The 25,854-nt window shown below is 47.7% G+C and overlaps 1 protein-coding gene across 4 annotated transcripts in view; it reads right to left on the reverse strand.

Annotated features, from left to right (window-relative positions):
• Nucleotides 1-15,815, reverse strand: part of ETV6 (ETS variant transcription factor 6) — a 140,710-nt gene extending 124,895 nt beyond the window's left edge. For 2 of the 4 annotated variants that reach the window (XM_030041005.2, XM_030041004.2), the window contains exon 1: nt 15,472-15,814. In XM_030041005.2, the coding sequence (XP_029896865.1) occupies nt 15,472-15,504 (33 nt within the window). In that variant the 5' untranslated portion in view covers nt 15,505-15,814. Of the gene's footprint in view, nt 1-1,597; nt 1,617-14,483; nt 14,547-15,471 lie in introns of those variants that run through there. The other 2 variants (XM_041129502.1, XM_030041006.2) reach the window with 2 other exon arrangements.
• Between the last annotated feature and the right edge of the window lie 10,039 nt (nt 15,816-25,854).

Raw genomic sequence — 25,854 nt, forward strand, 5'->3', positions numbered from 1 at the left:
AAAATGGTTACAGAGTGACAGAGCATACATGAGGCAAAACAGTAGGAAGCTAGGCACTAGTTAGCCACGAGAAAAACAAACATCTTGGCACAAATGACTTGTGCCTGGAAAAATGTTTGGCTTTCAGGGCTTCTTAACTAGCCCACAGCCAGAATAATTAACAATGGACAGCAGTGAGACCTGAGATCGAGAAATGGAGGGAAGGAAGTTAACGACATGGCCACGCGAGCAGCCTGCTACTTTTGCACACTGGGATCTGTGCACTGCCTTTTCATTTTAGGCAGATGCTATGCAAGCCAGCAGCAATGGGAAATCAGACAGGCTAAGATTATCCTTTCATCTGACACACTGTTAAGAAATCAAAGTTAAAGTACTTTCCATTAACGGTCTAAATCACTCCAAGTTTAGCACTGTACTGCCATATAGATTATCAAACCCTCGCCTTTTTTTCCACTGGAAGGACAAGATCAGATAGAATACTGCTGCTTTCTAAAACCAGACATATCATTTAGCTCCTGTTTCAAGTGACTTGAAGAACAAAAGGACTTTGCAATCTCCAAGGGCTGTGTTTTCCCAGTAGCCTTGTCACCACCACTTTTAAGGACTGTGGCTTCAAACATGTCAAAGGCGAGGTAAAACTTGAGGTACAAACCTGAAGGAAAACCCAGCGTGGTGACTGTGCATGAACGAATAGGCTATCTGTTTGGAAATGTGAGAAAGGGGCAGGATGAGCACTGGAAAAGGCAGGCATGAGAAAATTTAGCCCTGCTTCACCAGCCTAAAACGAGGCTGCATTCAAGAGTGCATTGTTAACTGTTCATCTGTCCACAGGTGGCATTCCTGCACCCATTCTTGCAGCACCATGAACCATACCAATACCCAAAGCCTGAGTCTGAAATTCAGGAGTTAAGTAGTTGAGTGCAAATAGGTAGGATATCAGTAAGTAAGAAATTAAAGATGATCTACAAAACCTGGGCAAATAATACAGTCAGTGGTCACAGGATCATGTTACTGCTGTGCTTGCACACTGGGTTAGGAAAGTGCATGTCCAGACTCTGCACGTGGTACACAGACATACTTTAATTCACTTTTGTATGGAATGATAGAACTAACTTCCTTGTGTTTAACACTGGGAAAACAGAATTCCTTCAGCTATCAGCATCTTTGGGGAAATTCTGCTTCTCTTTTACTGTGTTGGTAGTGGGTATAACATCTACAGACATTCAGGCTCTATAGTCAGCACTTGGGAACCACAAAGGAAGAGCCTGTCCCCAGAGGGACCATTCAAGCTGGTGCGGTGGGACAGGACCTCAGGAGACAGTTAAAGGTGAGCAGGCTATACAGCACAGACATCACAACTAAGTTCAGCCTAAAGACAGGGAAGTATGTACCACATGAGAGAAAGCTGCTATGGTATCTGTCTGCTGTAGGACACCATTCTAGATGTGGGGCTTGATAAAGGACACACAAGCATTTGCAGGTGGGGTTTTTTTCTCCTTTAGTCAGCTAGTTCTAATTGTCTAATAGCCAGTTTCTAGTTCTAATTGTCCACTAACTGCATTAGCACAGGACAAGCATAGTTTGAGAAACAGCTCACCTTGCACTGAAGAAAAACATCTGGTGTACACAGGGTCCCACGAGAAGGTCCTGTCTGCTGGCTTAATCATTATGTGTAGAAAAATGAAGTCCAGGCACTCAGTAAACAACACTTCCTCCTCAATTTTCTCAGCTATTAGGAACTTGAAAAGAAGAGTCAGGGATTGAAAGGCAAAGAGATTGAACTACCAAATCAAGATAGTCACTCCAAAGCAGGTTTCAGGCATGCTGATGGAATAAATTAATGGAAGTGCTGGAATTGTCCCTGTATTGTATAACACCTGTTCATCAGCCACACAGTCATGCAGTTACGTGTTTGTGCCATCCAAATAAACGCATCCTTGTCTTGCAAGGAACTGTGTTCACTTGTCTCTTATCAGCCATCAAGAGGTGTGGCTGACACAGCACGTAGCATTTGAATTATCTAAGAATCTAATTATTTTTTCCATCCTCTGTCAGCCAAATCTTGGGAAAAACCTAGAGAAATAAAATAGGTCAGGGCACTTTATGCCAATAAATGGCGTCACAGCCCAAGAGGAGAGTCAAGGACAGGAAAATCCCCAAGAATTTTCCCGAAGAAAATTCACTAAGAAGTCCTTCATAACCTGAAGAACATTCGTCTCATGAATTTCAGATGGTCAGGTTACCTCTGCTAAGGAAACATCACAACAAGATCAAGAAACAGAGCAGAAGGTCTGATTCACATGAGAGGTTTTCTCAACTGTTATTTTTCCACTTGTCAGAGGCATTTGTAGAGAGTCCAGCACCAAGGTATGAAACCCTTAAATGAAAATGGAAAAACACAGTACATCTGGTCAGCCCAAAGGTCTGTCTAAGCTAGTACCACATTCTCCAGCAACACCAATCAGGAAATGCTCAGGGTAATAGCACAAGGAATAAACTCTCCTTTGCACACACCCCCCAGCAACCCACAGGTTAGGGGCTTTCTGGGCCAAGTACTGCAGCTGTATCTTTGCAATTAATGGTCCCAAACAGATCCATCCAGTATGAACTGTCTTTTGAAACCAACTGCCTGTTGGCCCTACATTACAACTCCTGGCAGCAAGTTCGGTAACCTCACTGTATGTTGTGTGAAAACATACTTTCGCCCTCTTTAAAACTGCCGGATGCTTCCACCTGATCCTCCCTGTTCCCATACAATGAGAAATAACCCTTCCCAATTCAGCTTCTGCCTGCGTCTGCCTCTCATGACCTGCTAAAGCAATTTTTTATGATTTCCACAGGAGTCTGCAATGGGCCCGGTTGCTTGCAGTTGCTGCCACAGCAGACTCGTCCCCTTCACTTCTTAATTCCTTCACTCTCAATCCCGTACGATATCTCTGGCTCCTGCTTTCCTTCCTCCACTAACCTCCAGTCCCATAGCTTAGAGTAGGAGTATAGAAATATAGATACCAGATCTCTGGTACAAACAGCTCCCTATCTACAGGGCATAGAGAGCCACCCCATGTCAAACTCACATCTTGCAGCAGGGCCGAGTATCTTTACATTTCTGTGTGTCTGGCTGTGAAGGTGGGTGGGCTGAGAGCCCCATACTCTGGGAGCTCTGGTAGAAATCAAGACAGAAGCTCCAAGCCTGAAGTGCAGGACTGCTCACCTGGACTCTTATCACCACCAGCATGTGTCTAGAAAAACCTGCAGGCAACCAGTTTGTTGGAGCTTTCAAGGCTACGATAAGAAGTTTTCTCAGAAAACCCACAGGGACAAATTCTGAACAAAAAATGTCTATTTTTCAAGTATATGTAATTATTTTATTTCCAGAAGCATAGATACCAACCAAGCCATTCATTTTCGTGAGCAAGTAATTTGAACAGTGGGCAAGAAAAATTTTGCTGACCAGTCAAAACTGTTCAGGCTGGCTCTGTATCTCAGGTGTTACATAGAAAGCAACGCAAAAATGGAACTTCCTCCATCCCCAAAAGTTATCATTCTAACCACGTCTTCTAATTAATTTCCTTAATTCATTTTGGGTTTTGTTGGGTTTGGGTTTTTTTTCCTCTTTAGAAGATGAAAATTTAAATATGCATTTCCTCTCTATAATGCTTAAATTTAAACATGCTCTAAAACTAAGCTCTACTCCAGACCAGCTGCTCAGTGTCCTTTGTACGCAAATCATTGAAGGAGCTATCTCGATGTCTTCAATTCACACTTTCTTCACTGCTGTGCCAACCACCTGCTGACGACCTGGGTCTACCTACATTTATTTTTTAATTGAGGTTAAGAAAGTGACAGAACTTCAGTTGTTGTTTGGGGGAGGTTTTCTTCCTCTTTTTCAACAAGAAGTAGGCCAAGGCCCATACAGCTGAATTAATATTTTACATATGACAGAGTGCTCTTGGACCACTGATGGAAAATGGACAGGGAATTAGGAAACTCCAGTCTAGACTGAAGGAAACTAGCCCTCTCTTTCACCAGTATTTAAGTTCACCTTATAATTGGACTGGCTGAAGTGATGGTGACATAACTCTTCACCTCCTAGGGACACACAGTAGGACCGGGAAGTTCTCACCACAGCAAGCAGGAAGGGCAAGCAAGAAGGGCAAGCATGAGTGTTGGGACAGGCCAGCCTAAGCACAGTATCATCTACCAAGCAAATAGTGAGGGAGAGTCCCACACAGGCAGCTGGCAAAGGACCCAAGGAGACGGCATTGAGAGAGCACAGCATTATTTTGCTGCAGCTATAGGTACCAAGAGACTACATGAAGCCCCTCTCCTCCCCATCTGTGAAGCGGGGCAATCCCAGTTCCCTACCTCACAGGGAACTGGCTGTGACAACAAACATATTAAAACATCGAGCTAACGGAGACTTTTGAGTATCTTAGAAAATATACAGACACCTCTACTACAGGATGCAAGTTAAAACCTGTTTCTTCAGAGCCTTTTTTTTCCAGGAGCACTAATACTGTAAGGAACCAGGAGGCTTGTTCTACATCTGTGATGGCTTCCCCTCGTTTGCAAAGCCAAACCTTGACCTACAAAACTTTATGCCAAAGCATAAAAGAAAGTCCTACCATTCGAACGAGTGGGACCCACTATTATACACCTAGAGCCCGAGCCTGACAAAGAGCCAAGCCAGCTTTTGGCAACAGATACAGAGAGAATATTTTCTTCTTTCAGTTTAGTCAATTAGTTCATTACAATGACTAGTTACCCAAAGTTGGAAAATGCTTTGGAGTTGCAGAAACCGGACGCTTGTTTTCTTCCTCCAGTCAACAAATAAAAATGAGGGGTGAGGGAACAAAATCTACTAATACTAGAACAGCATGACAAGAAACAATTAGTGCAATTAAAAAAAAAGATATTTCATTAGCTTAATAAAAAAGCTTGTAATTTAATACATAATATTACCTCAAAACATACCAGATACTTCCTTTTCATGTACAATTATCAAAACTTTTTTTTTTTTTTTAAACTGCTTTTAATGCTCAGGGTTTTGATGGGGGACACTGCACTTGTAATTACCTTTCACTGCAAAGTCAAGTGCAGTTAATCATAAACAGTATATAAAATTAAAAAAAAAAAATCAATCATCCAGCAAATAAAGTAATTTGTTATTTTCCAAAATAAAAACCTAACTAAATCTGTAAGAGGCTATCCAATTACTTAAATAGATACTTGTGGACATTGTATGGATTAGCAGAAAGGAGAACTAAATTTAAGTTAAAGGCCATATTTAGCTGCACATCAATATCTTTTAATGGCTATCCAACACTGTGAATCTCTCTCTCTTCAGGAAAAAATAACTAAAAAGTACACATGCAAAACAATACCAGAATTGATTTTGTATAACCATTCTTCTGTTTGCCATTTAAAAAAAAAAAAAAAAAAGTCATAATCAAAGTGTGATGCAAGGTCTGTACAAATGACAGCATTTCCTAGCCAGTTAGACAGTTCAGTGACTGTTTGCAACATTTGGCCTGGCAGTGAAAGCAGCAACTCTTACGCCCATGGCTGCAAGCTCTGGTTGGGACACCATTTGTCACATATGTGAAAAAAAGTTAATGCTTCAGGAACACATTTCACATGGGTGATAATGGGAACTGGGAGACCTTTGGAAAAGCATAGGTCAGCCCACATTTGGCTCCTAGAAGCAAACAATGTCTCTTCCCCATAACCAGAAAACTTCCCTTTTTCAAATGCTGATCTGTAATTCCTCTTCCATGTATTCCCTGAAGGTTTTTCCCTCTTTCATTTGAATCTGGGTAATTAAAGCAACAAAGCCAATCTCTTGCTAGTCCTAGCAATCCAGACTTCACAAATCTCTGAGTCACAGACACAAATCCTTCCTTAGCTCTCTTCCCTCTTACAATTAACTAGTGTTCTTGAAATCAAGACTGCTGGGGCTGAGACTTAGGAAACAATCCGGAGGAGACTAATAAGCACTTAGGACCAGCCTTCCAGGGTGCAAAACTTTACATTGAAGCATCTGAATGCCTATACATCATCAGAGCAAGTCTATCTTGGCTGGGATCTTGTCCCCAAAAGACAAGAAGTCTCTGTTTCAGGAAAGGCTTAACAGACAGAAAAAGCAATCTTTCCCCTGTGTAATTATAGGGCTCTTTTCCCCCCACACAGGCTGTTAGGCTTAATATCTTCCCTGTATTCCTCTACCCTCTTTTTTAAATCCATTTGTACTTTTAGTCTCCACAGCATCCTGCAGCAGTGAGTTCCATAATTTAACACAGATAGAAGTAGTGCTTGTTTTAACCCTGCTGGCTGGTAATTTCATTGCCTGCTCTAGTTTTGTACTATCAGAAATTATTGCTCCCCACCCTACACTACTGTGTGATTTTATAGATTTCTATTATACCTCTCTCAGCAGGCTCCTTTCCAAGCCGAAGAGTCCTAGGCAATGTAGTTTCTCTTCCTATGGAAGTTTCGCCAGGCAACTTCACTGCTCAATTCTGCATCTTTTTCAGTGTCACTACAAACCTTCCTAGTAGTCAAGAAAACATGCTGTAATCAGAACTGATACACAGCACAGATTCAAACTGCAATATACAGATAATTTCTATTTTACTCCCTGCTCCTTTCCCACTAGAGTTTTATTTGCCTATTTGACCCCAAATCAAAAACTGACCTCAGTTTTCTCTTTTATTCAACAATCAAATCATTTCCTAAAATACAATCCCAGCTGTCAGACCAATTCTGGGAGGTCTATCAGCAAACAGTACTGAACAGCTCAAAGAGACCTCACTGTTTCTGTTAAGCAGAAGAGCCATGAGAGAGCCTTATTCAAAACTATGAAGAGGAAAAAAAAATACCGTACTTTCTGCCCACTTCACCAAGCCTGCAAAACTCAGGCACTGCCCGTCAACATGGTTCAGTTGGCTGTGCTAATTGGCTGCACATACGCTATTAATTCGCTCTCTTCTTACTTTGAGGTTTAAAAGAAGTTGTAATTTGTCCCAGTTGGGAGGTAATAAAAGCCAGCGCAGGGTCAGTCATGGATGGCTCTGATGACTCAGCTAGTGTGAGGTAGCTTGCTAAGACACTATCTCCAGTGTGTCTGAGCCCAGTATTTACTGTGCAACGTGCGATACACATCTCAGGCCACATGCCATGAAATATTTTACAGCCCATAACCTTCTTCCCCTGGAAGCCGCTCCCACAGTCTTCCCTGAGTCCTCTTCCAGAGGATCCATTTGCTCAAGCCATTTGAGAGTGACGCAACCACTCAGACTGCCAACCGAGAAGTATCTTTTTACACCCATCAGCACTCCTGTTCCTGCAACGTGGTGCCCTTCCTGGCACCCTGGGACTTCGCAGGAACGAGTGCATCCTCATCCCTCTGTGAAAACAGTTCAGCCCTTCATTTCCTCACCTCCAGGGAGATGGCAGGTCCATCACTCCGCAGTCACAGCACAGCCCCAATCAGGCAGCTGGCACCTACATGTACCTACATCAGGCTGCCTAACCGAGCACAGTGGTGCTCTGAACTGGAGGGAGCTGGTCTTCTGGAGCTGAGGTGAGGCTGCTGGGACCAGAGCTGCCATGGTAGAAAGGCAGTGGCACAGCTGACAACAGCCCATCAGTGCTACCCCTACTGCTCTGCAGGCTTCAAGTTGCAGCTGGTCTTGCACAGTGGTGCCCACTGGAAATATCCAAGCAGCTTCATGTGGATGTGACAGGGAGGACCCATCTGCCAGGGAACATTTTTTTCTGGTAGCCTCCAGTGATAACTGGGACCAACACCCTCACCCCAGAGCCTCCGGTTCCTCGCACCCTACCACCTCTAACCTCAACTCCCAGGCAGGTCTGAGAAGGCTTGGCTTTGCCCGTGTTTTAAAGCACAGGGCAGGTAGGAAGATGAGAACTCACCGTTCCAGTCCTAATCCACCAGAAGAAAAAAGGATTACTTCTGTCATGGGGGGGAATCCCAACACAGACCTCATACGAGTTCCTAGATATTGGGAAGGAGCTCCCCAATATTGCTGTAATGCTGGGTTTGCTCCATTTGACCTCCAAGCACATCAGCAGAGGTTCACAGTGCTCCATCAATGATGGAAACCTCTTTTATGTGAAGTCCTTTTTTAGGAAAAAAAAGGAGAAAGGGAAAAGGAAAATGCGGTTTGCAGATATCAAATGCCTTGCTGTGGCCCTACTAACTGGATAAATTTGTTTCTGAATTCTAGTACTACTATCTCTGGCACTTTTTTTAAACATTTCATTTATCTGGTAGAACTCCAAGCTCCTAGATTTCCACAGAATCCCATACCATTTAGAAAACATTCCTGGTTTCTGTTAATAGATGTTTTGGAGGATCCCACTGAAGACATAATGGAAAAATCACTTCAGCCATACTCTGTTGGAACACAAACTATATACAGAACCTCACTCTCTGCTGTACTCCATCAGTTTTAAGGATACTCCTTACTGGAAGCCAGTTGTTTTCCTCCAGATTAAACTCTAAAGACTCTTCAAAATAAGTTATTTCCAAGCTTGATCACCTGAGCTAGCTAGAAAAAAAAAAAAAAAAAAAAAAAACACCCAAACACCATACAACCAAAGCAAACAAACAAAAAAACAACCAACCCCAAACAAGAAACCCCAAGCAAACAAACAACAAAAAAACCCCACTACCAAGAAATCACTCATAGTTCCTATTTATAACAATATTTAATTTTATTTTAAAATTAAAAATCCAAATTCTGGATTTAATATTAGCCAGCTGTTAATAGTTTAACATGTAAAGCCCGGCTGTCACATTCAAAGTATTTTTGTGGAGTTGTACTAACACTTAACTCTTGCAGTCACACCCAATACTACTCTTGGCATTATACACATCTTCAAAGTAATTTACAATGCTATTTATTTCCGTGTGCAAACATTCCATAGAACACCAACATAAATACCGCAGTGAGAATCTCTCTCTCTTTCATACCCATTTTCTCTCCAGACTGTCTTAACCATGGCAGTGTTTGCAAACTGTACAAGAACAACACTGAAGCAAAGAAACTGCATGTGGCTTAACAAGGAATAACCTTTAGAAAGTAATTTAGAAGAAGAATCATTTATAGCTTTCCTTAATTGCTATACCCAGTTCACTTTGGAGCTCAGGAGCATTACAGAAGAGAAGCAATACCATCTATCAGTGAAAAGCTTAACTCTTTTCAAAATCCTGTATTTAGCACTGCTCCAAACATTCCGTAAACAAGTTCAACTTCAGCTGGAGTTTTCTGCATTTTTTCCTGCCAGCAGTGGCATTTTTTGAAGAAAAAAAAAACAACAACAACAAAAAAAAAACAAACACCAACAAAAAAAAACAACAAAAAAACCCCAGTATAATCTAGCCTTGAGTTCCATATGTTACTAAAGAAGCAGATAAAGAGAATAGCTGTCCTCTGTGCTCCAACAAAATACTGCCTAAAGACAACTCAGCAACACCAGAACCAATAGGGTCTAAATTTGGCTTGGGTTGTAGACCTAGAAAAATAACTGACAATTACAGGAATCAATTGCCACAACTCTGCTGTAAAAGGCACAGGAGTTTTGGCGGCCTTTCTGGTCTCCCTGCTCAGGCTGGACCTGAGCACATACCTGGGGTTGGCTTGGCTTCTTCATAACCGCCTAGCAGAACATCCCACCCATGGGCTGTTCTGGGTGGCCTCTTTGCCTCAGGAAGCACAGAGACACATCAGCCCAAAAAATTAGTTGCTGTGACAATGCTAGCTGCTGACCACTGGCCACTACCTTTGCTAGTGGGACCTCCCTTGGTAGATGATGAAGGTGTATCTGATCTAACAGAGAGGGATGCCTTCCTACCCCAAGGAAAAAGTAACACCTGGGACAACCGAGTATGCAGCCTGCTCTGCATCTGGCTTCAGGGAGCCCTGGGAAGGACAGTGGTCAAGGGAAGGCGGCGGGGATTGCTCTGGCAGCCACCTCTGGCTGCCATCCCTCCCAGGCACTCCTGCCCTGGGCCAGGAGGAGCAGGATTGTGGCAGAACAGCTATGCCTGCACCGTGCGCCCAGCCCTCCCAAAGCCAAGCTCAATGCAGGCCGTAGGCACAGAAACACTACCCTGCCCACGCATGGCTGATCCAGCCATTGGGACACGGTGAAGCCGTAATATCTTGCACACTCTAACTGCTCATCAAAGGTAGGTGGCCCCTACCAAAAAAGCCAACAGCCAAACACCCACTACCGCCACCCCCCAAACACCATGTGAACTAAAAAGCCAGGAACAAATCAGATCACTCTGTCACTGATTTCTGCAATAAACACAACTTGTTTCCATGCTGCATTACAAATACTAAGCCTCGCTACTGCCCTGCAGAGGTAAGTTCATTATTATTTTATGCCTGTTTCACAGATAGGGAAAGCAAAGGCCAAAGATAACATTTTCAGAAGCACGTGCTCTTGAATTGCTGTTGCTCTGGGGATGCCCACCTGAAGGCACTGAACCACAAGTACTCCAGAAGAAACACATGCAAAGGAAAAAAAAAAAAAAATTAGCCAATTTTTGGATTGTAGGTCAGAACCACACTACTGGCCAAAACCACAGGTTGCCTTAGCTCTCTTTTCTCTCAGTAAGCAGGTTATTAGAAAAGCTTTTGTCAGAAGCCTTCATAAGGCAAGCATTCAAGGACTCAGATAACTTTTTTAAAAGGCAGAAACGTCACTTCTGTGTAACTGTACAAGACTTCATCTCCTGCTTATCATCATTTCTATCAGCAGAGCGCTGCTTAGCCACCTCCCTCCGAAAGGCACTTTGAGATGCAAGGTGCAATGTGCATGTAAATTATCATTAAAGTATCCTCTGTTTAATTGGGGCATTTCAGATTGGGGCTGCTGTTTTAATGGGTTGCCTCCCAGGAAACTGACTTAACTTGTAATGACACAGTGAATAGTAATGACCAGTATTTAATTGGGGCAGTGTTAGTAAAATTTTGCTTCAGAGGGATTAAATTTAGCTGGTGCCAAGGAGTTAAGCGATTAATCAGGTGTTAAATAGTACGTACTTCTAAACATTGGTCTTCTCCCATTCAATCCTACACCCACTGAACTTAATGAGAGTTTTGTCATTGACACTAACAGAAGAAGGATCCTCCTCCTAGTACACAAGTTGGCTAATAAACATTAAGGAACATACTCTGCACTAACAGATACTCAGCCTTGGTTAAGGGTAACAGGATTCTGTCTGCGTGGTGCTGAACAGTCCCTCAGCGTGGGAAGCCTTCAGTGGGAGAGAGCTCTTTGCAAAAACAACATCAATGAAGTATTAGGAGACATAAAGCACTACTTAATTTTTAAGTAAGTCTGGGAAAGACAGTCAAGATTGAAAGCTCAAACACTATGCTGATTCTCTGCCCTTCGGCTTACATGATCAGTCTTTTTTGACTCTTCCTTTTTTTAAATGATTACAAAGTACATCCTTGAATCCAGAATGAGCACCAGTGAGACAAGTCCTCGAGCTACAGGGTTCCGTGCCGACTCCTGCAGTGCCCATGCAATCACAAAGGCCACCACGTACAGCTCACTGCAAGAGAAAGCGCTCACATCCACCAGCGTACAGTTGCATAAAATCTCCACTGGAGTCAGTTGTGAAACCCGGCTGACAGGAAGGCTCTGTGCCTTCAGTGCTGCCCACAGAAAGCACTCTCGGCTCAAGCATCAGCCAGGCGCAGGCAAGGGAGCCTGGGCTCGGGGAAGCCCCGGTTTGGGAGAGCTGAAGCAGCTGATCCCCACCTCCATATTTCCAGTTCTAGTTTCCCTGCAACTCCCCACTTGTGCCAGCACAATTGTTTGTATGGTTGCATGGTAAATCAGACTAAGCAACTGAAAGTGCCAGATTTATAAAAAGGAAAATAAACAAATTAAACTGTGCCCTTTGTGACCCTTCTATTTGCCTGCTGAATTTTGAGCCTCCATATGACACCACAGTGATATTCCCAAGGTATTATAATTTCAGGAAAAAAAATAAGGAGAACCTCACAATCAGAAAGCTCCAGGTGAGGTTTTAAACAGAACTCATCACCACATGGACCTTAATTAATCGCAAAAATCATCACCTGTGTCTAAACTTCTAGTCCTGCCTCCCTTTGAGCTTTTGCTCTCCTGTAAGCCTTTGCCAAGATGTTTACACTCTCCCTGTGCCTCAGTTCTCCCATCTGGGGGAGGTGAGGCTGTAAGGATCACTTGCCAATACTGCAACAAGTGCCAATGTCATGGTAGTATTTACAATAATATAATCAGCTAACTACTATGGCTCAGGATCAGAGGAACAGGTTTACTACCAACGTAGACATCCCAGCAGCTGGGATGAAAAAAAGTGTCCCAACACAACTACCACACCAGACATCCCTTCCCAACCCACCTCGGAGTCAAAGCCCTCAGGCCCTCTCGGGCTGGAATCTGCCACAAGCCCGAAGCCTATCGGTTAACGCAGAGAGTACGCTGGTGCCCTAAGTTGCAGCAAACGCTGAGGGTCCAATCTTCATGCTCATCTCTGACCCCCAAGATCTTATTTTCTAAACCCCAGCGATGACATCCCTCTGCAGCTTTAGACTCTTACATACACACTTAACTTCCTTGCCACAACAGCAGAATTAGAGTTACCGGGTCTTCTTGCCATCAGCCAGGCAAGCACACGACCAAGTGTTGGCAAGATCAGGTTATTAGCATTACATTTCTCCTCTCTCGGAGAAAGGGTTAATGTATGTAAGCACACATACTTGCTGCAAAGCAAACACATATCAATATACAATCGCACATACGTACTGATAAGTACTTGACATGAACCAAGATATTGCTGCAAGTTTATATTGATTACCAGTAGTTAAATATGAACCATAACTTCACCTCCTCAAAGTTTCCCTAAATCTTATTAGAACGCTTCTCTAATAAGGTGAGATAAGGAGATCGTGCACTGAGCAGCTTGGGCATAAACAAAGCACTAGCCTTCACTCCCTCAGCTGAGGCTTTCCATGGTTAACCACCCCAGTTGCTGTGGCATTTACTGCACGTACCCTTGCCCCATATTGGAGGAGGAAGGGAGAAAAAAAAAAAAAAAAATACAAAAAACATCCACCAGCACCACCGCTTCCAGTTCACAGGCTCCTAATGAAACTTTGCAACACCCTCACAGCACAATACTTGGCTACTTTTCAGAACAACACAGCAACTTAACAGCGAAGTTGGAGTACGGTGCAGAGCTTGCTCCTCTGCCTCGACCTCACGCTCCGTGCCGCGAGCCGGACTGGCACACTGAAGAAATAATCAATCGTACTTGTACAATCACACTACCATTTCAACATCTCCTCTTAAATCCCGCTGCTGATCGCAGCCACCTTTAACTCTGCCTGGTTGAAACAAACATCCAAAAAACAACGGTAGTTAGAAAAACTGAAGAGAAAGTTACCCAGAACGGTTTGACTGGCTATCACTTGAATTTACATTTCTGTCTGAAAATATGTACTTTCTATATTTGAAACTATTAAAATAATCACCAACAGAGAAGCCAGTAACAGGAGTTTCTGTCCTCAGACAAAGATAACTGCAAGGGTCAGCATGCAAACAAACTACATATTAAAAAAATAAAAATAAGTTCAGACCACGATGTTTAGAATTAGTCACCTCAAGAAAAAAAAAAAAATTCAGTTTCCCAGTATATGTCTAAATGTAATGAAAATTTGGCATTTAATCATTTCGAGACTCAAACAGAAGTTCGCTTCTATCTCTTCTGCTATGTAGCTGATCCTTTACAGTATAATTCTATAATGTACCTTAGCGAGGTTAGGGAAGGACCAGTTTTACTGTTCCTGAAATCAACAGCAGTGCTGTTGCTGACTTCAATAAGAGCAGGAGTCAGCCTCATATTTTCAGAACGACACATGCCAAAAACAAGGAAACACAACTCATACGACACTACTTTTTCGTGACATTCATTTGTGTTCTTCTGTCCAGAGAACACATTCTACCTTTCCACAGGGTTTACTAGAAAAAAGAGTAGTTATATTTCATTTTACATATATAGGAATCTGCTTAGTTAATTGTACACATTTTGCCTGCATTAGCATTTGCCATACTGTAACGCGCATACAATACCCCATTATCCAATTTGTCCGTCTGTGTTATGAAAAGTCAAACTAGACTCTCTAAGCCACGAGACTTCACGGGACACAGGCCTGATCACATTTAACTCAGCAAGAGAAAATACACCCAGAAGTTTTCAAATTGTGGTCACACCATATAGAACGCAAGACTCCCACCGTAAACATACACACACACGCACGCAGGACAAGCAGAAGCGTCATGCTTTTAAGCTGAATAAATAAGCGTTTATTCCAGGCTCTTCCCCTTAGAGAGAGTCTGGAAGTCACCTTTTCCTTCCAGGCAGGGAGACACAACCGCTAAAGCACTCTTACTCGGGCAGAGTTAGTCGCGAGCAGAAGGGAGATTCCTGGCTGGCAACAAGGCAAAGCCGACTCCTGAAGAAAATGCATGATTGAAACAAAACTGAGGGGTGAGGGAAGGAGAGAGGAAAGCACTATTTCTAGCGGGTGGCTAGATAGGAAGGGTCTGGACAAAAAAGGAAACTCAATTTTGTTTCCATTGTCTCAGCTTCATACCGCCTCCACTTAAAACGAGAAACTTCGCGGGGCAACCCCTTCTTCAACAGGCCGAGCTACGGAGAAACACATCCCCAGGGCCCTGGCAGAGCGGGGCTGGGTTGCGCAGCCCTGACTCCCCTACCTGCTGACGGGCAAGCGACGCCAGGAAATGTAGCGAGTAAAAATAAATAATACAGATATTAACCAAAAAAAAAAAAAAATTAAAAGCCAAATAAGAAAAAGCAAGCCCCACAACCCACTGTTAGTGGGAGCAGCAGCGGCTGCATCTCCCCGACAGCAGGAAACTTTTTCTGCGAAAAGTTGCCGGCGGGGGACGGCGGGCAGCCAGCCCCGCGGGAGACCGGGCCGGGCCGGGCTCCGGGTCTCGGTTTCAAACGTCCAGCGAGCCGCCGGCTCCCGCCGTGAAGAACCACGCCGCGAAATCCCGACCGCGGCGGCTTTGCTGTGCGTCTGTGTGTGTGACCCCCCCCCCCCCCGGGGCAGGCTCACGGCGCTGACAACCCACGGGAGCCGCGTCCGTGTCCCCCCCCCCCCCCCCCGTGTCCACCCCCTCCCGCCCGCCGCCCGGCTGCCACGGCTGGGGGCTGCGCTCCCCGCTAAACGTGGGGGGACCCCGACCCTCGGCCCCCCCGCGACCGCCCTTCACGGGGGGGGGGGGGGGGAGAAAAGAAGAGGAAGAAACAGTTATTTTCACCCCGGGCAAAACAGAGCGCCCACCGCCCTGAGGGCGCCGGGTCCCGCGCTGACAGGGTCCGGACAGACGAGAGGGACGGGGCTTTACCTTGATGCAACACTGAGCAGGAGCCTCAGACATCTCTCAGGAGGGAAACGGCGAAGCCCGGCGGGGCGGGCGGGCGCGGGCGGACGGGAAGTTCTCGGGCTTTCCCCACTTTCCGCTCTTCTCCCGGACCCGGCCCGTCTCCTCAAGGGGAAGTTACCGCCACCGCCGCCACCATCGCCCGGCGGCGGGCGCGGCCCGCGGAGCTGCCCGGGGCGGTTGAAGGAGGGGGGGACGGACAGGGACACCCCGCCGCCGGAGTCCTCTCCTCAGCGCCGCCGCCGCCGCCGCTCCTCTGAGGGCGCGCGATCGCTCCCGCTCTTCTCTCCCCCCCCCCCCCCCCCAACCCGCCCGCCCGCCAACCCCGTCACCCGCGCGCGCGCGCGCGCGCCTGGGTGCGCGTGTGACTGCGCTGCGCGCTCCCTGCCCGGGTGCGAGTCGGTGCGCGCGCGCTGCACGGGGAAACGGCGGGGGGGGGGGGGGGTGGGGTGGGGTGAGGGGGGGGGGGGGGGGGGCTGCCGGCGCGGCCCCGTTCCCCGCCGGTGTTTTTCCTTCCTGGAAGAGAGAAACCGAAAGGCGGCGGGAGCCGGGCCGGGCCTGGCCGGGCACTGCGCCCCGCCCCGCCGCCGCTCATTGATCCGGAGTTTCGGGGCCGAAACTGACGTGGGTTCCCGGCACCCCGCACCGCCCCTTAAAGGGGCCGCAGACCGGCAGGAGGCGGCCGCCGGGATGAACGGCCACTACTACCGCCGCCGGCGGCGGGGAGGGGCGAAGGCGGGGCGGCGGCGGCACCGGCACCCCGAGGCCGGGGCGGGAGTGCGGCGAGCCGCCGGTGCCCTCGGGTGCCGATGCGGGACGGCCAAAAGCGGAGGGGAGGCTGGAAGGAAGGGCGCAGCTGGGTCGCGTCGTCTTATTTAGTGTCGTTTGACTACGCGGGGGGGGGGGGGGTGCGGGCGGGCCCTTTAAACGGCCTGCGCGCCGGTACCGGCCTTCAGCGCCGGGCAGCGGGATGGGCGAACATGGCTGGGGGGGGGGGGGGGGAGAAGCTGCGGCCCGCCGGCAGCACAATGGCCTTTGTTCCACCGCCGGGGCTGCCCCTTTAAGAGCCCCGACCAGGAAATGAGGCTCGGGTTACCGCGGGGCACGGGAAGTCCGGGGCGGGGGGGGGGGGGGGACACGGCATCGCCGGCCCTTCTTCCCCCTTCCCCAGCCCCTCTTCCCCCTTCCCCAGCCCCACGCACGGCCCGGCCCGCCGACCCACAGAGCCCCCCCACCCCTCCGCCTGTGACCGCAAAGCTAAAGGGATAGAAGCGGGAGGTCGCCACCCCCCCCCCCCCCCCCCCGAGTGACCGCGAACCCCCAGCCCCACCGGAGGAGCCCCCGGCCCCGCCGGAGTTCGGCCGCCCGTGTCTCTCCCGGGGAGTGGGTGGCACGTCGGTCGGCGCAGAGGTTGAGGAGGGCGTTGTGTCACCCGCGACGTACGGGATACACGCTATAACCTGCGTTATTTCCAGCTGCAATGGTTTTGCGCTGTTTCTCCTTCTCCCTCCAGCTCCTCAGCTGAGTACAGCCCTAGCCCTCAGGCCGGGGGGTGAAAGGAGGGGGGAAAGGCGAAAAATAACTCGGCCGCTGCTTTGTCTAAATCTCTCTCGGTGGTTTTAAAGACAGGTTTTGGTATCCCGGCTGGTTTTTGGATGGAGCCGCTTTATTGCAAGTCGCGAACGCGCCGCGCAGCCCCGCCGGTAGCCGTGTCCCTGCAAGGCAGAACCTCCTCTGGAGTCTGCCGTAAGGATGCTGCGCGTTGGGATGGAAGAGGCTCCTGTTAAGTGGTTCAGTGCTACCGAAAATAGCAAACGAGAGGGAATCCTACCACGGTGTTTTAAAGCGAGCCTTAGCTCGCGTTACGTGGCGTCTGCTTAACCGCGCCACGTGCTTGCATCAAATGTAGTGCTGCTTCACCTGCGCGGCCGAGAGGGCGAGACTGCTGGGATCTCCCGGTAGGCATCCCTTGGTGGGCTACCGCAGGCCATTTTGCAAACCAGGACCAACTCCCTGCGGCCTCTTACAGCTTCGTTTTGGCCAGTCCCTGAAACTAAACGAGGAAGAGGTAGGGAAGGTACCGTTCCCTCTCAGCCTAGCAACGAATGACCCTTTTTAATATAGGGCCAACTCGGGAATAAAGGATTCATATTTACCTGTCTTCCCTCAGCATGGCTGAACTGCTGGAGTAGAGTCGTTGCGTCTCTGTTGCTTTTACAATGCCGCTCTCTCCCCTATTATACTCTCTGCTTCATCACTGTGACATTTTTCCTTTCTACCTGCACGATTACCGCTGGCTTTCCCCAAGTGCTGAGTCATTATTCTGTATCTCATGGCAAGTTGGGGGTTTTTGTGATTCCTTTTATTTAATGTAGAAATTAGAGGTGGAAAAGACCTGTTAGGTCATCTACTCCGCTCCCCTGCTGGTGGAGGATTTACAGCACATGCTTGATCGCTCTGTCCACTTTCGTTTTAAATGCCTCAGGTAATGGGGCTTCTACCTCTTTCTTTTGGAGACTGTTTCACAGTCCAGCACGTCCCATGGTCAGGAAGATATTTGGCCTATATAGTCATTTGTCCAGTTTCACCCAATTAGTCCTGGTTATAACCACGTATTGTAATCCCCTAAACAAATTTGCTCCTCTCTGCCTCTTTGTGCCTTGCACCCAGGTATCACTTCTTTTCCTAGCTATTGCCATTCATTCTTTTTATCTCCTTTCATTCATCAGTCCCTGCAGCTACTTTATCATTGTCGTTGGTCTTCCCTGATTCCCATCCAACTGATCGTCCTCTCCTCAGCCCACGGATGCCTGCATTTAGGGACAAGTATCCGCCTGATCCTTTGTGAATGCAGCCAAAACCCCATCACGGTTTAGTTTGCCTCTAAGTTGCCTCAAAAGCTAGTACAAAATTTGTCACCTGCCATCGCCCTGAATCGGATCTGGTCCTGTTACTCCTCAGTGTTCCCTCTTGCAGCGCAACTGCAATCTGTTTTTCTCCACGGAGATTGTGGTGAAGCTATGTATCCCGAGTCTCATTTTTCTGCCCGGAGTTTCAACATCTGTTCTTTCTGGGGTCACTGATATCTGCTGTTCCTCCCACTTTGATTAATGGCTCTTACAAATACAGGCCTTCATCCATCTTGGCAGACCTCTCAACCAGCATGAATGGTTGCAAGTATCTGTCCAAGATCACAGCCTGGTTTAGAGCTGTTCTCTTCCAGCTCCTTCTGTTCTTTTTTTCCACTACTCCACTAAATAGGAGCGCAGTGGATGGTAACTAGAAAAGGTAGGGAGAGAAATGGTGAATGTGTGGAGAAGGCCACAGGCGTGAGCGCAGCACCTTTCCAGCCTGAAGTCCATCCCATTGAAGCTGCTGTAAGAAAGCTGGGGAAGAAAATGTGGCTGGACAAAACACGCGCCGCACCGCCCTGTGGTCTGCCCTTGCCGACAGAAGCAGATATGCCTCAACCGTGCTAGCCAGATGCTAGCCACAGTGACTGGAGGGCATCTTTGAACCCTTTGAACAAGGAGGGCCAAGCTCCTTGTAATGTGTTAGCCTCTCTGCTTGGTTCTGCCCTTGTTTCTCTGACCTGATTTCTCGCGGTTCCTCTCATTAGTTCCGCCTCTTGAGACCTCGGTCTGTATGGTCCTGGCTGCTGCTCTGTGCAGGAGAAGAAAAATGCTACCAAATCTCCTGGTGAGCAGGATGGTCTGTGGTTGCAGGACAATTGCTCTGGAAATGTGAGGACAAAGCTGCTCCAGCTGTCAGCTCCCCTTTAGATCCACGCCGCATGGAGATTGCACAGAGCGGAAAGGAAGTCCATTAGCTCGTATTAAACCTTGAACAGGCTCCCAGTTAGTTTCCTTCCCTCTCACCTAGAGGCTACTGCTTAGCTTATCTCCAGGGAGGACCCTTTAGTTAAAAGCAGGATTTACGGTCCCACAGAGCCACCCTTTCATCGACGCCCTAGCCAGAAATCCCCTAACTTTTTGCTTGGATAGTTGTCGGCAACACTAATTCAGGCAAAAGGTAGGCAGACGTCCTCTGGGCTGTGAAGTGAGGCCAAGTTCCTGCCTCGCTGAGGGCTCTCCCAGGAGAGGGAAGCGGGTGGCGTGTTGGATGAGAAAACCCATAGACAGAAGTAGGTTCTTTCTCATAGTGGCCTGAAAATCTGGCTTTGGATGCTTGTATTTCCTGGTCTAGAGTGTATCCCTGAAAACAGAGCAAGCCCTGAAGAAAAGGAGACAAACCAACCTTTCATTAGGGCTTTTCATTTTCTGACCACAGCGGTGGATCTGCATACCAGCTTCCACTGATTCTCTGTCACTTGGGCCTCTTTTACAGCCGTGGGAGTCCCAATGTCTTCCTACCTGCACTTTCTCAACAGCTAGGCTAGGTTTTTTCATATGTCCCTAAAGGATGTTGGAGCCTTTTTCCCAAAGGAGTTAGGCTCTTGGGAACCTACATCCAGCCGAAAGCCAAGGTTTTCATTTCTTCTTTTGTGTACTGGTTTTCTAGTTTCAGCAGTGTAGCACAGTACCTCAGACGTTTGCAATAATCATTGACTTCACCTCGCTTTTATTAAGGAGACTTTGTTCATCGTAGTTTTTTTTTCTTTCCTCTTTATATTTGCAAAGGCACTCATTAGTTCCCAGTGCCCAGCTATCATTAACTCATTCTACTGTTTCTCCGCTGTTATCTTTTCCTTCGCTTTATCTTCCCCCAGCACAACTTAACTAACTCATTTAGTGCTCACTGCTTTCCTTCATTTGTATTACTAGTTTTATTTTCGTTTTCCAGTGTTTGGGCAGATACAAATAGTCACTTGATGTGACTTGATGGGTCTGCTGACATTACTGAGCCTCAACAGAGATAACTTTTCCAGATCAAGGGACAGGATCAAGCTCTTGAGGAACAAAACGCGGTAGGAGACGGTAGTAAATTCCAAGAACATGCAAGGATACGTTGATGTTAGCATGCAACAGTTTTTGGTCCTGAGGACACACCAGGAAATCCGTGAGTGTGTGTGCATAGAAGTGCTGTGGAAGTGATCCCCGTTGCACATGTAGCACTACGATTCTTTTTCCCTTACCAAATTGGTTTCTGAAACCGAATTGCATTTTATGACCCTAGTGTGCATCAGTCATGCTGCTTCTCATCATTAGCAGTAAGATTAGTTTTCACTTCATATTCTCAGGCAAGTCCTTCTTCCAAGATTCAGCTAGGTTATGTTATTTTTCTTGTTGTAGAAGTCCCAGATCCCTGGCTTTTTAGGAATATATGTGAAAGCCAGTCTGACGTGTTAGAGTGAGAAATGCTACATCCATATTATTTGCATTCTTGTTCATTCACCTAAGAGCCTAATCTTCTTTGAGATTCAGTGGTCTTCTAAATGCTCAGGGCTGGCTCGATGAATAGGATTTGCACCAGTATAATGATTTTGGTAAAAGGTTTGTTTGGGTTTTTTTTTTAATCAAAATAGCAATACTAGTGCGTTCCCTAAAGCTGTAGGCATTTTGATATAAAGATACTTACACAATTTACATAGGCATTCGCATAGCTTTGCCATTTCAGTAACCCACAACAGCCAAAATGGAAATGCAAAAATCCTGGTATGACACCTATTAATCTAGCAGCAAATATATGTAAAAAAAAAAAACAAAACCCAAACTGAACATGCTTGATGCTCTAAGCTATGTCATCCTCACACATTGTCATATACTGGATTATTTTGAATCGTTGCTTCTGTAAATAAGAGAAACATTCTTCTACCTCTGTAACTGTGACTATCCTGTTAGGAGAAAAGGGAAGGGGGATCGAGGACTGTACTGATTTAACTCCTCTTCATTGTTCGAAGCAGTGCAGTGTCTTCTGAGAGACAAGTTTATAGTCACGTTGGAAAAGCAGACTTCATTGCACAAGTCACCGCTTAGACACATGTTGATAGTGCTACACCTGGTATGTACTTCCATGTTGTAGCATGTAAAAACGAGGCAGTGGGTGGCCCTGACAGAGCTCCTGAGAGCACTAACTCCAGTGACACCAGCCTGGCAATAGCTAAACCTGACTTTCAGGTTGGGCTATAAACTGCATGGGACCACGGGCCCTGCTCACACGACCGTGGAGCAGCGCCGTGGCACCACGAGGCTGTTACAGCCAAGTCCTTGTCTACCTCTTCTAGTCTTCTGGTTACAGCACGGTGCCACAGAGCAAAGCTTCCAGGGCTAGCACCCTGTAACAGTGCCCCATCCCACCCTGCTGCGCTGTGCGGGTCGCAGCACACCCTCTTTCGGCCGTGCCAGCAGCTGCCTTTGGCACTGCGAAAAGGCACGAGGAATAGATCGTCTGCGTGTCTGCGTGTGTGCAGCCCTGCCTTTAAAGCCAGCTCAGTTCCCCTCGCTGTGGTGCAAGCAGATGGAGACTGGCAGGGATACCTTAAACTGGAATCTTGTGGTCCCTCAAAGCCACAGGTGCAGCTTCTCCCCGCAGCTCATGCTAACAGCCCTCTTGCTCACTACCGAAGAGACGAGAGGCTTGGCCGGGCACCACTCCTTGCCCCGACCCTACAAAATCTTGCCCTGACAGAAGGTGTAGAAGGGCCGCCAGGCATGCGAGGGCCAAGGACGAAAAGCAGGGGACCTCTGCCTGCCGCTGGAGATGGGCGAGACCAGGCAGGCTGTATGGGAGGCTCTTTGGAGGAGGGAGAGCGGCTCCTGAGCCTGGGGGGGCTGAGAGGAACGCAGGGAAGTCTGCTGCGGGAAGATCGGTAGCAGGGAGCTGCAGAGGAGCTGGGATAAGAGGCTGGCCTGCACCGGGCGAAACCTCCCCACTCGACCTACTTTAGCAGGGGTGGTTGTTTGAATGGAATTTAAATCTCCGCAGATACGTGAGGAACTTCCCGGCGTCACCCGAAGATGTGCGGGGACAGGGACAGGGCTGTGCTGGTCAAGCACGTGCACGGCCAGAGCCAGGACCGAGGTCTTCGATGCCAGAGAGAGAGATTGCCATGGACGTGGGCTCATCTCTTGAGCCGGCAGGGCTCTGCAGCGTGCGCAAAACCACCGGTAAATGAGGGAAAGCGAAAAAGGTTACCAAAAATAGGGTTTCTGGAAGACAATTCTGCAAAGCACTAGATCCCCAGCTACCGATCTCAGACATAAGCTATACCTTCATGTTTTGTCCACCCATAGTCCAGAACAGTGAAGCGTACATCAACATGGACAACCTCATGAATTCAAAATAATGAGTTAGTTGCCTCTCACCTCAAAATCACAAGATTTTGAGGGGAAAAAATTACTCTGCAAAATTCTTTAAATTGCATGTATCTGCATTTTCTTATCTTGCCTCTGTATTTTGTCTTGTAAGGTACATGTTTTCAAACTTCTCCCCCAAATTTTGAATGCTTGAAAATTTCTATCTTCTCTTTCCTTCCTTCTTTTCTTCTTTCTTTTCTTTGTTATTTTTCTCTCTCCCTCCCTCCCTTATCACCTTCCCTCCTGCCTTCTTATTTCATATGTAATTACATGATTCAGACCAGGAAAATTAAGGAATAACAACATATATATGATGAAACCCAAGGTAAAAGTAGAAAAACCGTCAAGCTATGTTCTGTTACTGCAAAGCATTTTGAACAAAAATAACAAAAAAAGGGAAGCTGAAGGGACGGAGTTCAAATTCCGTGTCAGGTAAGTCCAAATTGATTTACATTTTGCATGTACTATGGCTGGTTTTTACTTCTTCAGTTCACTCACCTCAGCTGCAGTGGTGAAGCAAACTTTTCTCAAACCCCAATCCTCTCTATTAGTAATATTTTCACAGGCTCGCCACCCCCTCCCTCCTTTTTCAGCATCATTTTCTCCACGGGGTGACAGGATTACAGCTGTCGTGCCTGTTCGGAGTTGTGGTGCACACTCTGTCATCTATGTCATTGTAACTCTATATCTTGCTGGCAGTAAAAGAGTGACACAAATTGTTTTCCTGCCAGATAAACATTGTCTAGTAGATTTAATGCTCATAATCTAATGTGAGGAATAACATTATATGAGCAACAGCAGTCAATCTGCTTACAACGATTGCCCGGTATTGCTGGGGGAAAAAAATTGGGTACTGCTGCTCCAGGCCTGTGGAAGCTCAGCACCTTTCTGCCCGCGCCTGCACCCTCCAGGGCAGGGGCTTACAGCGGCATGACCGTACAGCTGCAAAGCCGGTGGGCTGATGTGGAAACTCAAGCTTGGAAATGGAAAAAGGAAAAGGAAATGGAAACTCAACTCAAGGCTGGGTGAGAGCAGCGCGTGCTCAGCAAACAGCAGAATGAAACCCCAGCAAATCAAAACAGGCAGCATGAGTACAGTTTGTTGAACAGAATTGTGATTTATCTGCTTTTATTTTCAATAGTTCCAGTGGCATCATGATGTAGGATTTTATAGCCTTTTAAATCATGCCTGACTTTTATGGATATAGTTTAGAGTGCATGCATTATGGATAGGCAGTAGCCTCTCCGTGGCTGAGCAGCAAACAGTTTCCACTCGTAGGTCTCACTCCGTCCTCATGCCCTTTTATAACTTTAGCTCAGAAACTGCCAAATGCACCCCAAAGACAAAGATTTTGGCCAAGAATACAAAAAGTAAACAACTTTTCTGTTCCCGTTGAGTTACAGGTCATTCAGATTGCCCTGATCTGAAATGGCCTTTATTTCTGTTGTTGTCTTCCATTTCCCAAAGCAGGTCTGCATCCAGAAGGGTTAACTGCAGCTTCTTTAGGCGCTGCATATTCTGCAATCTCCATCAGAGTAAACAGATCGGCCTCTCACAGGAAAGGGGTGGTAATCAGCCCAAGTCTCTGATGATTTTTTTTTTCTGGTGCATGTAGGGAGTGGCGTAATTAAGACCGGAAATTTGAGCTGACCCCAAAATTAGCTTGGGCAACGACTGGAAGAGGCGCAGAGGTGGGTGCACCCGGGTGCCAAGGCCTGACCTTATCAGGCCCAACTCTGCACGGGTCTCTGGTGGCTACGGAGGGCTGCCAGCCCCTTCCTCTTGATTTCAGCTTGAACACTGTTCTTGGCGACATCGATCCCAGTGGGTTTCGCGTCCTTGTTGTGCGCAACGAGCAGAGGCGGTATCTGAGGATGCTTCCGCTCCTACTTAATGTCGGGCATGGGTGGTGCTGGAGGAGCAGGCCGCGGACCCCCCATGCGCACGCGTGGGAGGACAGAGGCGTCGGGCTCTGGACGCGTCGCTCGCTGCCTCGCGCTCTCCTCGGGACCCGTGGTTTGTCACTTGGACGGCGGTGGGATGGCAGCATCGCCACTGCTGCCCGCCCGGCACGTGGTCCGCTGCCCCTTCCCACCCCCGTGGGCAGACGGCGTCTCACTAGAACAGACCCGTCTTTGTGAAGCGGAGGCCGAGTCTGGGGTTGTAGCGGGCGAGACAGGCTGAGAGGGCAGCCGGGAAGGAGGAGGAGGAGGAGGGAGGGCAGCTTGGCCAAGTCCTGTCAGCCATAGCAGAGGGAAAGGGAAGAGCGAGGCGATGGGTGAGAATGGAAGAGGCAGCTGAGAGCAGAGGAGGACTGGGAACCAGGATTTTGGTTCAGGAGAGGCCTCACCAGCAATTTCAGCGGGAGAGAAAGGGAGAGAGTCATCGGAGGAGCGGCTGGGTAGGTGACCTTGAGCAGAGGGGAATTCAGCCTCCCTGCCTGTTATCCAGGGGGCATGGCCCGCGGCCAGGGAGACCCCTCTGTGTCAGAGGACTGTGGCACAGGGACCTCTGTGACCAGAAGGAGGGAAGGCTTTGGCTGCCCGGGGAAGACGGTTTTATATGCCAGGGCCTGAACTAAGCGCAGATTGCAGTGGTCACAGCAACCACCGCGAGAGATAAAGACACATTTCACTCTTAGATAGCATCTTACAAGCGGTAATTAAATTTTTACAACACCCATGTGAGGTAAGTGCGTAATTGTCGCTCCTGTTTTAAAGCTAGGAGAGGAGCGAGGGCAAGCGGCTTGCCGAAGGCCAGGCGGTGAGTCAGTGGCGGTGCCGCCATCACCAACCAGGAGCTCCCAGTTCCCAGCCTGGCCTGCGAACCGCGGCCGTGGCGTGGCAGCCTCCCTGCTGAGAGATGAAAGCGAGCTGATTTCTCAAGCGCTTTGATGAGAGAAGGAAGGTTAGAAATAGCCTGCGGCCGTTTCTAGAGAAAGTGTCAGGGCTGAGGGAGAATTTCGGAGGAGGGGAGCGGGAAAGGGGATGGCGGTGAAGTAACTATCGATGTGAGCGGCTGTGAAGGGAAGGGAGCCGACACACCAGAACCCAATGACAGGAGAGGAAAATGGGTCAACAGAGAAGGTAGA

This window comes from Aquila chrysaetos, chromosome 17 (assembly GCF_900496995.4).
Source record: "Aquila chrysaetos chrysaetos chromosome 17, bAquChr1.4, whole genome shotgun sequence".
NCBI lineage: Eukaryota > Metazoa > Chordata > Aves > Accipitriformes > Accipitridae > Aquila > Aquila chrysaetos.